General features: G+C 38.8%; 1 protein-coding gene across 1 annotated transcript in view; it reads left to right on the forward strand.

Annotated features, from left to right (window-relative positions):
- Positions 1-11,012: 11,012 nt before the first annotated feature.
- rasgrp1 (RAS guanyl releasing protein 1) overlaps positions 11,013-12,735 on the forward strand; it is a 101,842-nt gene continuing 100,119 nt past the window's right edge. Inside the window, exon 1 of the mRNA XM_033026944.1 lies at positions 11,013-11,127. Within this exon, the coding sequence (XP_032882835.1) occupies positions 11,054-11,127 (74 nt within the window). The 5' untranslated portion in view covers positions 11,013-11,053. The remainder of the gene's footprint in view (positions 11,128-12,735) is intronic.

Here is a 12,735-nt window from a genome sequence, read left to right on the forward strand (position 1 = left end):
TATGTTCATTTGAGGAATATGTAATATCAATAAAATATTTGCCATAATTCAAATTGTTTTCCTATTTAATTAGTCTATGTCACGTTGCCACTACTTTAATCTGATGTGCCTTTTATTGCCAAAACCCTATGCAGCTCTATAACATTAGCTCCACACATTGTGCAAAAGCCTAAAGAACATAAATAAATTGCATTAGAAATAAAATTCACATGTATTGTCAAGTAGTGTAATGTGATGGTAGTTTATACATATCAAAGAAACTCTGTGTGGCATAATTAAACTCCCTCTACATAAATTTTAAACAGCATTAATATTTTGACCCTAACCATGTTGGCATAATTTCTTAAATTTATTTTTATTCCATAAACAGTTTGAAAATTTAGAAACACCACTGCTCAAATGTTAGCTCAATTAAGTTTAAAGTATTGAAAAAAGAAACTGCAGATGCAGGGAATCTGAAATAAAATGCAGAAAACACACTAAATTCAGGTAGCATTTGTGGAAAGAAAAATAGTTAATGTTTCAGGTCCTTGAGCATATTCAGTATTTTCTGTTTTATATTTGATATCTCAAGCAAATAAAGAAAGCTAAAATTCATCTATGAGTCTGGCACATTATATCTGTAAAAAACTCAAAACTACGTAACACCCAATATAATTCAAAACCAATCTAATTGTGTTATATTCAAACAGTTTCTATATTAAATCTCTCAATTTATATTGAGCCGGGTTGTGTTCTGGCCTATATTCAACCATTCCAATGCAAGTAAGTCCTGCTGTTATTATGTGATCTGTCACTTAGCTCTACTCGTTCAAACATCAATGCTGTAAAACTCCTGAAGGGTTTTATGCATTTCAATGAGATTATCTCTCAATCTTCTAAACTCAAGAAAGTAATCCAGTCTGGTTAATTTGTTTATGCAAGAGGGTGGTGAAATGAATGCCATTGCCAGCATTTAAGAAGTGTCTAGACATCCACTAACATTAAGGAGGCAGAGACAGACCCGCTGAATTCCTCGAGCTGCTGACTGACCCACTGAGTTTTTTCAGCACTTGGTTTTTTGCTCAAATTCTTCGATCTATAATTTCTTGTGTCTCCATTTTAGGAATCAGTCTGTAAAACTTTTGATATCCTTACTCATTCGAAAGTATATCCTTGAGTAGGGTGTTTAAGAAAGAACTGCAGATGCTGGAAAAATCAAAGGTAGACAAAAAAGCTGGAGAAATGCAGCGGGTGAGGCAGCATCTATGGAGCGAAGGAATAGGCGTACGTTTCGGGTCGAGACCCTTCTTCAGACTGATGTCAGGGGGGGGAGGCGGGATAAAGAAAGGAAGAGGAGGAGACAGTAGGCTGTGGGAGAGCTGGGAAGGGGAAGGGAAGGAGGGAGAAAGCAAGGACTACCTGAAATTGGAGAAGTCAATGTTCATACCGCTGTGATGTAAACTACCCAAGCGAAATATGAGGTGCTGTTCCTCCATTTTGCGGTGGGCCGCACTCTGGCCATGGAGGAGGCCCAGGACAGAAAGGTCGGATTCGGAAAGGGAGGGAGAGTTGAAGTACTGAGCCACCAGGAGATCAAGTTGGTTATTGCGAACTGAGCGGGGTGTTGGGCGAAGCGATCGCCAAGCCTGCGCTTGGTCTCACCGATGTAGAGTAGTTGACACCTGGTACAGCGGATGCAGTAGATGAGGTTGGAGGAGGTGCAGGTGAACCTCTGCCCCACCTGGAGTGGTCAGGTGTGTATGCAGTATTTTAGAATTGGGTCTCACCAAGTCTTATATAATTGGAGCTACATGCTTTTATTCTTGTACTCATATCCTCTTGCAACAAAGGACAAAAAAAAAACTATTGGAGGCACACATTAGTTCAGGCAGTATCTGTACAGGGAAATAGACAGTCGACATTTCGGATTAGGACCCTTGATCTATCTCGATGGTAACTTTCAGTGATTTGTGTACAAGGAGTTCCTTATATGATAATATAAAATGTAGATATTGAAATATGTCCAAGTTTTCAGCTGCTTAATCAGCTCAACATCAATTGGAGTTCAAATCTTAGCATATTCTCATTTTTCTCATTGGTATTATTTTTTTGTGTGGGCTGGACAATGCTACTTTAAATAATGCAGTATACTCCCACGAAGTGAAGGTAAAGCAATGACATTAATAAAATGGAAAGTTTGTGTCATTGTGTGAAGTGTATTATGGAAAGTTAAATAAAATTGTTTATCCTTCAACACATAGTAGGCAGAGAATGTCACTCTGCTTTGCATAAATGTTCTCTCAGCATTTTGTATATCTTCCATGATCTATTTTAAGAAATAAAAAAACCAATTAACTCTCAATAATAAAATTAATAGCTTTCAATTTATAGCAAATTGATCTTAATATTAAAAAAAAGATAATTAATTTCTTAACTTCGTAAATGTCTTCAGACCAAATTGTCTATAAGCACAATGAATCATAATCCTTGATGGTTTAGTGCTTTAAATAGTTCACAGCACCAGAGACCCGGTTTCAATCCTGACCTTGCTGTCTGCGTGAAGTTTAGATATCCTACGACAATGTGTGTTTCCTCCAGGTGCTCCGGTTTCCTTCCACATCAAAAAGACATTTGTAGGTTGAATGGCCTCTGTAAAATTGCCCTTAATGTGTAGGTGGTGGATGAAAAAGTGGAATAACATAGAATTAGTGTGTAAGGGTATAATGGTTGGCGTGGAGTCGGTGGGACGAAGAACCCGTTTGTATGCTGTATCTACAGTGCCTTCCATAATGTTTGGGACAAAGACCCATAATTTATTTATTTGCCTCTGTACTCCACAATTTGAGGTTTGTAATAGAAAAATCACATGTGTTTAAAGTGCACATTGTCAGATTTTATTAAAGGCCATTTTTATACATTTTGGTTTAACCATGTAGAAATTGTTATATAAATTATACACAGCTGTGTTTATACATATTCCCCCCATTTCAGGGCACCATAATGTTTGGGACACATGGCTTCACAGGTGTTTGTAATTGCTCAGGTGTGTTTAATTGCCTCCTTAATGCAGGTATAAGAGAGCTCTCAGCACCTAGTCTTTCCTCCAGGGGGCTTACAGTCATATATTTATGGGTACCAGCACACATTGGCATTAGAGGAAACGAAATGGCAGATAAGGTAGCAAAAGAGGTAGCAAAAAGAAGTAAAATTGATTTAAGTATTAACATAGGTAAAACTGAAATCAAAGACACTATTAAGCAAAGACTGAAGGAAAGATGGCAAAAGCAATGGGATGAAGAGCGGAAAGGACGGTGGTTCTACAGAGTCCAGGGGAAAGTGGGAGAAATGAGATGTGCAGGAAAAAACAGAAAAGAGGAGACAGTAATCTCAAGAATTAGATTTGGACACACTGGTCTGAACAGTACACTTTTTATAATAGGCAAGCATAATACAGGTAGATGTGAATACTGTGGGCAAGAAGAGACAATAGAGCATGTCATTGTACATTGTGAGAGGTATGAGGAGGAGAGAGAACGGATGAGTGAGCAGTTCAGAAAAGAAAGAATACAATTTGATTTGGTAGATATTTTGCAAGGAAGTTCATATAAGTGCTATCAAATCCTGTTGCATTTTCTTAGGGTAACCAATTTGTTCGGAAGGATATAGGTTATTAGTATATGTAATGGTGTTGTTTGATCCACACTCCATGCCAGTTGGTGGCGGTAATGCAACAAAAAAGTTGTTTGCCAACCGCCAAAAAACACCACATAGAAGAAGAAGAAGAAGTCTTTCCTCCAGTCTTTCCATCACCTTTGGAAACTATTATTGCTGTTTTTGAACATGAGGACCAAAGTTGTGCCAATGAAAGTCAAAGAGGCCATTGTGAGACTGAGAAACAAGAATTAAACTGACATCAGCCAAACCTTCGGCTTACCAAAATCAACTGTGGAACATCATTAAGATTCAGATTCAGATTCAACTTTAATTGTCATTGTCAGAGTACAGTGCAGAGACAACAAAATGCAAGAAAGAAAGAGAGCACTGGTGAGCTTACTAATCACAAAGGAACTGGCAGGCCATGGAAGACCTCCACAGTTGATGACAGAAGAATTCTCTCTATAATAAAGAAAAATCCCCAAACACCCGTCTGACAGATCAGAAACACTCTTCAGGAGTCAGGTGTGGATTTGTCAATGACCACTGTCTGCAGAAGATTTCATGAACAGGAATACAGAGGCTACACTGCAAGATACAAACCACTGGTTAGCCGCAAAAATAGGATGGCCAGGTTACAGTTTGCCAAGAAGTACTTAAAAGTGCAACCACAGTTCTGGAAATAGGTCTTGGCAGGTGAGACGATGATTAACTTATATCAGAGTGATGGCAAGAGCAAAGTTTGGAGGAGCGAAGGAACTGCCCAAGATCCAAAGCATACCACCTCATCTGTGAAACCAGGTGGTGGGGGTGTTATGGCCTGGGCATGTATGGCTGCTGAAGGTACCGGCTCATTTATCTTCATTGATGATACAACTGCTGATGATAGTAGCATAATGAATTCTGAAGTGTATAGACATCCTATCTGCTCAAGTTCAAACAAATGCCTCAAAACTCATTGGCTGGTGGTTCATTCTACAGCAAGCCAATTATCCCAAACATACTGCTAAAGCAACAAAGGAGTTTTTCAAAGCTAAAAAATGGTCAATACTTGAGTGGCCAAGTCAATCACCTGATCTGAACCCTATTGATCATGCCTTTTATATGCTGAAGAGAAAACTGAAGGGGACTAGCCCCCAAAACAAGCATAAGCTAAAGATGGCTGCAATACAGGCCTGGCAGAGCATCACCAGAGAAGACACCCAGCAACTGGTGATGCCCATGAATCGCAGACTTCAAGCAGTCATTGCATGCAAAGGATATGCAACAAAATACTAAACATGACTACTTTCATTTACGTTACATTGCTGTGTCCCAAACATTATGATGCCCTGAAATGGGGACTATGTATAAACACTGCTGTAATTTCTACATGGTGAAACCAAAATGTGTAAAAATGGTTTTATTAAAATCTGACAATGTGCTCTTTAACCACATGTCGCCACGGAGGCAAATAAATAAATGATGGATGTTTGTCCCAAACATTATGGAGGGCACTGTATAAATTAAACCAAACTACACCAAACAATAAGAAAACAAATGATTTTCAAATGTAACTGGTGCAATTTTACAAATGCCTTTTAAATTAGTTGATAAGATGTTAATGGATTTCATATATTAATGATTTGGATAATGGCTTTGTGGCCAAATTTGCAGATGTGCAAAGATAGATGGAGGGGCAAGTAGTGAAGAGGAAGCAGGGAGTCTGCAAAAGGATTTGGACAGGTTGGGAGAGTGGGAATAGAAGTGGCAGATGGAGGTCAGCATAGCAAAGGGTGAGGTCATGCACTTTGGTAATAGAAATAAATGTGTAAACTATTTTCTAAGTGGGGCGAGGATTCAGAAATTAGAGGTTCAAAGGGACTTTGAAGCGTTGGTGCAGGATTCCCAAAAGGTTAATTTGAAAGTTGAGTGGGTAATAAGGAAGGCAAATGCAATGTTAGCATTAATTTTGAGAAGGCTAGACAATTTAAAGCAGGGACGTAATGCTGAGGCTTTATAGGGCAGTAATCTAAAGTTGCTATACAATTTAAAATTGGGGATTGCCATCAGCCTCTGGCTTTAGATCGCTTTTAGCAGTATTGTGAAAAGTGCAGGAGACATTGTTAAATGCTGTTACAACATTTGGACAACTGACCTTTCATTGAAGAATATGTTTCCACAGGGAAATAGAAAGTTACATATTCATGAAGTAAGCTATATGGGGGATTTCCACAATAAATATGAAGCACGTGAACTGTACTTTAAAAAAACATTAAAATGTTGAGTTTTTTTGATGACTTAAAAGATTACAGATTTATTATTTTCAACAACATTGCATTGTATGATCTTTACAAAATTGTTGCAATCAGAGATAATGTAAGGAGTTTTTGTTTTCATTGTAGCTTAGTTCTTTATCATATGATATAAACATGTGGGACACGGATGTTAAGCTAAAATCATAATCACACACTTTTTGTGATTCCTCTTTCTCAGTGGAGCACATGGTCTGCTACTAAGCCACAGTTTATTTAATCATAGTATTTGAAGAATACTTGATATCAAGTAACATTGAGTGAACATAGAAACATAGAACCATAGATGCAGGAGGAGGCCATTCGGCCATTCCAGCCAGCACCGCCATTCATTGTGATCATGGCTGATCGTCCCCTATCAATAACCCGTGCCTGCCTTCTCCCCATATCCCTTGACTCCACTAGCCCCTAGAGCTCTATCTAACTCTCTCTTAAATCCATACAGTGACTTGGCCTCCACTGCCCTCTGGCAGGGAATTCCATAAATTCACAACTCTCTGGGTGAAAAGGTTTTTCTTCACCTCAGTCTTAAATGACCTCCCCTTTATTCTAAGACTAAATTCTAAGATTTATTCTAAGATTAACATCAAATTAATTCCAACACTGAACACTTATTCCCTTCCCCTTTTAACATTTTGAAAGGAACAATCCCATGTGACTTCCTGGTCTGCACTTCCAACCCCACCAACCAGTCCCTTTCTCCTGGCACTTACTAATGCAGCCGCAGATGAACCAAATACCTGTCATAGAGTCCTAGAGTACAAATAGCCCTTGCTTTCCCTCTCTCGCCACCCCCTCCCCCTTCCCAGTTCTCCCACCAGTCTTACTGTCTCCGACTACATTCTTTCTCTGTCCCGCCCACTCCCCTGACATCAGTCTGAAGAAGGATCTCGACCCGAAACACCACCCAAAAACCAAGGTACGCAAACACTCTTTCCATGTGAAGCTGCAATTCACTTGCACTCTCCCAATCCAGTGTGGTGGACATCTCTACATTGGAAAAACAAAGTACAGACTGGGCGATCATTTTATGATGCACTGCATTCAGTCCACAGGCTCTATTTTCCTTGCTGCCTGCTACAGCCTGCTAGGTGGCCACGGTGGCGCAGTGGTAGAGTTGCTGCCTTACAGCGCTTGCAGCATCGGAGATCCGGGTTCGATCCTGACTACGGTGCTGTCTGTACGGAGTTTGTACTTTCTCCCCGTGACCGCGTGGGTTTTCTCCGAGATCTTCGGTTTCTTCCCACACTCCAAAGACGTATAAGTATGTAGGTTAATTGGCTTGGTGTATGTGTAAATTGTCCCTAGTGTGGGATGTGTGGGGATCGCTAGTTGATGCGCACTCGGTGGGCCGAAGGGCCTGTTTCTGCACTGTATCTCTAAAACAAAACTAAAATTAGTATACAAGACATTTTACTCTGGTGCACATGTGTGCACAAACCACACGGATGCGCAAGTTGTTGTTTTTTCTTTCCTCCTATGGCTGTAAGGTAATTCGCATATCACTGTACCTTAATTGGTACATGTGACAATAAATTACCTTTGAAACCTTTCAAATCTTTGAAGTGTCCCATGACTATGTTGTATAACAACTGAAAACTCAATATCTGTTGTATCTCTAATAGTGACAAGCAGGCTATGTTGAATATGTCTAGGTGGCAGACGTTTCAGCAGACAACCAATGTAATACAGGTACCATAATTAATAATAATATATATTTTTTTGTGTTTTGTCCCTCCGTAAGCATTTCTTACAATTAATTCCTTTTGAATTGCTATAACAATTACGTAAGCAAATTAGGAAACCATTCTGGATCATCAACCTGCCATTAACAGCAGCCACAGGAATGAACTATTGTCATCTGGCGGTAAATGATTAAGGAAGGAATATTATTCATGGGTGCACAGATAATTCCCTTAGTCGTCACTAGCACGTCAGCCTAAATTTTAGAAACAAGGAACTGCTGGATTACAAAAGAAGACACAAAGTCACAAAGACACAAGACTCAGTGGGACAGGAGAACATGGATAGGTGACATTTCAGGTCGGGACCCTTAAGTCTAAATTTTGTTTGCCAACTCATAAATGGAGCCTAGACTGCAACTTCCTGATTAATGGATAAAAAATGATACCATCCAAGTTAGCAAACATTTTGTACTGTGTTCATGGACATCATGTTGCATGGGAAGGAGAGAAAATAAATAGTGAGACATTAAATTAGTGAAATTCAGGTGAGAGTTATTGCTATGATCTGAAACCAAAAGGAGATGGCAGGAAATGTTCAGCAGATCATGCAGCATCTGAGGAGAGAGAAATATAACTATTGATATTGCAGAGGTGCACTGGAACTGGTTAGTTCTGATTCAAATAGAAGAACCGATTTGACTAAAATTGTTGAATTCATTATCGAAACCCAAATACTTAATTATGTTTGGGCAGAGGAATAGCTGTTGTCCTTCAAGCTTGAGTTGGGCCTCGTTGGAACAGAGTAGAAGACCACATACGGATAAATCAGAATGAAAGTGGGATGCAGACTGAAAAAAATTGGCAGATGGAAGCTTTGGATCATCCTGCAAACTGTGTGTGAAAGTATTCTGGAAAGTTTCACTCAATCTATGTTTGGATTTTACAGTGTAGAGGAGGTGATAGACAGGAAGACAGTTAAGGCCTTCAGCTGACATGCTGAGACACAGCAGTCTTTTAATGCATGGCTGTATGATATGAAGCCCATCCATCGCGCAGCCTCTCAGCTTTGCTATTGTTGAGATGTTGGAGGATAATGAGGATAGTTACGTTATACTTAATTCTATGGGATGGTATAGTTTCCAAAGTACTGGAAATGTATGGAGATATTCATCCAGCAGGCATTGTACCAGAAAAGATGAAGAAAAGGCATAGTCGGCCACATCGGGGGGGGGGGGGGGGAGTTAAAGAATTATAAATTTTGTTGATAAACGTTGAGCCACAGATTCTATCCAAGGCCATTGTCAACAACTGCTCTGGAACATGTAATTTCACGATCCAGATGTCTGGAATCTGACAACCTCTCACTCCACATTCCAAAGATTCATGTACAAGATTGTAGGTAGCTTATCTGCCCAGACGTGACCCACAGAAACATTGAAAGCAATCTAAAATATTAAAAAGCAGTAATGTTGGAGATATTAAGTAGATTGGGCACCATCCGTGTAGAGAAAAAAAATAAAGTTTTTGATGAAAGGTTATCAACTCAAAACATTAATTTTAATGCTGAAATCACCAGCATTTCCTGTTTTACCTTTCAGTACATGTTTGACATTATCTTCCCTCTTCTTAGGGAAGGAATTTATACTTAATCAGACCACTCAATGTGGACATTACAATGCCATGCTAAACATTGGAAATTAGTTGGGGAGCTTTCCAATCAGATCTGGAGATGCGTCTCCCTGCTATCATTTAATTATTAATCTCTGCTTCATCTATCAGGAAAGACAAAGAAATCAGGTGAGGGAGGTAGTGGTAATCCAATGCAAAAGAGGCATACTGGTTAATTTTGCTTACACATTGCAAAGCTCAACAGTTAGTCCACAGCTCTTATGCAGCCACGACCATTACAAAATACATTGCAGTTACTTGCCTAGAATATTCCAGCGTTATCTTCCAAACCTGCAATCTTTCCCACCAAGAAAAGCAAAGACAGCAATTGCATTGGATCATAACCACCAACAGGTTCCCTCCAAGTTGAACAGTATCCACATTTGGTATTATATTTGTTGTTCTAGATTCCAGCATCTGAGATCCCTTGTATCTCCTTGCCAATTCTAAATCCCAAAACGCTCTCCCTAACAGTACTGTTGAAGTACTTTCACCTTTGCAAGGGAAGTTAGAGATGGATAATAAATGTGTAGGAACTGCAGATGCTGGTTTAAACCGAAGATAGACACAAAAGGCTGGAGTAACTGAGCATGTCAGGCAGTATCTCTGGAGAAAAGGAATAGGTGACGTTTGGGGTCAACCCGAAATGTCACCTATTCCTTTTCTCCAGACATGCTGTCTGACTTGCTGAGTTTCTCTAGCTTTTTGTGTCTATTTATGGAAAATAAATGTTGGTCTAGCTCATAAAGTCTGGAGCTCAAAAATAGAATAAAATATTATCAATTAAAACATTTAGATAGTCTTCTATAACATGTGCCACAAATGGCACATGGTAAAATAGAATTATAGAAGGGAAAGGTGAATGTTTTCAAAACTGAAAAAGTAAATTTTACTTTTAGAGAAACAGCGTAGAAACAGGCCTTTGAGTTACTTCGGCCGAGCAACAATCACCCACACATTAGTTCTATTCTACACACTAGGGACAATTTACAGACGCCAATTAATCTACAAACTTACAGGTCTTTGGAATGTGGGAGGAAAGCAGAGCACCTGGAGAAAACCCATGCAGTCACAGGGAGAATGCACAAACTTTGTACAGACAGGACAGATAGCCAGGATCGAACCTGGGTCTCTGGCGCATTAAGACAGCAACTGTACTGCTGTGCCACTGTACCATCAAAGTTGTAGCCTTCAGATATACTGAAGGTTAATTGGTAATAATTTAAAAAATATTTGCAATTTCATCAGCTATCTTCAGGCCTGACATAGTTTCTATTAAAGTCACTAAACTTACTTCCTACGGTTACTAAATACTGTTGTGCCTCTATCATTGGTTACATTTATTAAAATCTGACAATGTTTATGAAAAAGTAACATTCAGAAAATAATGATTTTAGTGATGTTGAAGTTTATTGGATATTATAATTGCTACCACGTCATGTGTTAGTAACCTCAGTATATAATTACCTCTGCTTGTTAAGGCATGTATAAGGTATGTTTTCTTAAAATGAGCCTATTTGCATATTAAGGTGAGAACATAACAGATGTAGCATGCACTGGTAAATGTTTATCCCCTTCAGACCAAAAGCTACCTCCTCCTTGCTGGATGATAAGATCTTAATTCATATGTCGGAAATATACAGCACTCGTAAACAAAAGCATTTCCTTTAGAAGCTACTTCTAACAGCAGTTGTGCGAGAGAGATTGGTTGTTGCACAAGAAGCATGAGATGAACACGGTCATTTTATTGTTTATGCCACTGTACGAGCAATGAGATACCGACAAAATGCAACATGTCAGCCATCGGATTATATACGAACATTAGTGGGAATCAAAGAAACTCAGTGAGTGCCTGTTTGCTTGTACTTTGTGTCTCAGCAATTCCTTTTTATAATGTTGCTCTTTAGTTATTTTTCTTAGCATTTAATGTGAATCATTTTGATTTTGACAAGCATAATCCTACTGCAGTGTAGAGGTTTCAATCAGAACTTTTTATAGAGATTCTATAAGAATATTTTATCATGGATCTTATCTTTAGAATATTAATGGCAGCTTGTCACCGTTTGCATCAAGGAGCAGGAGTAGACTAATCTGCTCCTTGTGTCTGTTCCCCCATTTAGTTTGATCAAGTTTTATTTACAATATATGGCTCTAGGATCCCATTGTACAATTATCCATTAGATTTCTGAACAAGTAAGTTCTGAAATCTTGATGTTTTACAATTGTAAAATATGAATTATGCAAAGTATAAGACGCTGCCGTGGCATTGCTAGCAAAGGTCCTGCCTTACAGCTCTGGCTATATGTGGAGTTTGCAACTTTCCCTCCGGGTGCTCAGGTTTCCTACCACATCCCAAAGATGCGCAGATCAGAAGATAAATTGGTTGCTGTAAATTGCTCCCGGTGTGTAGGTGAGTGTGGAATCAAATTGATGGGGTTGAGGAGATAATTAAATGAGGTTAATGCAAATGGGTCATTGAAGTCACTATTGACTACTGTACACTGACAGCAATATTTTGGATAAGTCTAAAATAATGAAGATGGTGGGTTAGGAGTAAATTAAAATCGTCAAATTTAGTAATTAAAAAAGCATGAATAATAGTTTTAACTGCGGACAAGTTGATTAAAGACAGTTTCATGTAATATTCCAGAGGAAATAGGTGGTCATGATGGAAATGGATGTGGAAATGTGGTCTGAAGCTCTTTAAAAGACCAACTATAACGACAAGATTGTGCACACTTTTCGTTGAGTCTCTTACCATTTCCAAGACCTTTGCAATCAGTATTTGGGAATGGATTCCTGTGTTGATTAACTGTAATTATTGTGATCTTCTTTATATATCATTGGAAATAATTTGTAGCATCATTGTTCACTGGAAAATTATGCCACACTTTCGGACAATGTTGGCATAGGTCAGCACATTGAAAAAAAATAGAAGGGGTTGCAAGGATATTGGAAGGTGTACAAATTATTGAGAGACACCAGAGGAACATTGTGGGAGTGGGAAAAGCAACAGTTGCAGGTGATTCTTCATCAGCATGAAATAAGTATAAAAACAGATATATGCCTCTTATAGTTGAAAGGCAGCGACTTTGCTGTGAATAGGGCCAGATTTCCTTCTCTACAAATGAACAAGATGATTTTAGACATTACAGTTCTGTCTCTAAGTCTAGTTTTTTAGTGTAGAATTAATTAATTAACCAAATTAAAGTTCCCAACAGCCTTTGTGGAATCTATAACCGAATCTCCTGGATTATTAATTAAATAACATGACCATTATGCTACCTATATTTTTCAAAGCTATCTCAACCATATAAATTCAGTCTCTTACATTGAACTACAGTAATAACTAAAAGGGCAGCACAGTGCCACAGCGGTAGAAGTGCTGCCTTACAGCATAAGAGACCCGGGCATGATCATGACAATGGGTGCCGTCTGTATAGAGTTTGTAC

Source organism: Amblyraja radiata, chromosome 9 (genome assembly GCF_010909765.2).
Source record: "Amblyraja radiata isolate CabotCenter1 chromosome 9, sAmbRad1.1.pri, whole genome shotgun sequence".
In the NCBI taxonomy this organism is placed as follows: Eukaryota; Metazoa; Chordata; class Chondrichthyes; order Rajiformes; family Rajidae; genus Amblyraja; species Amblyraja radiata.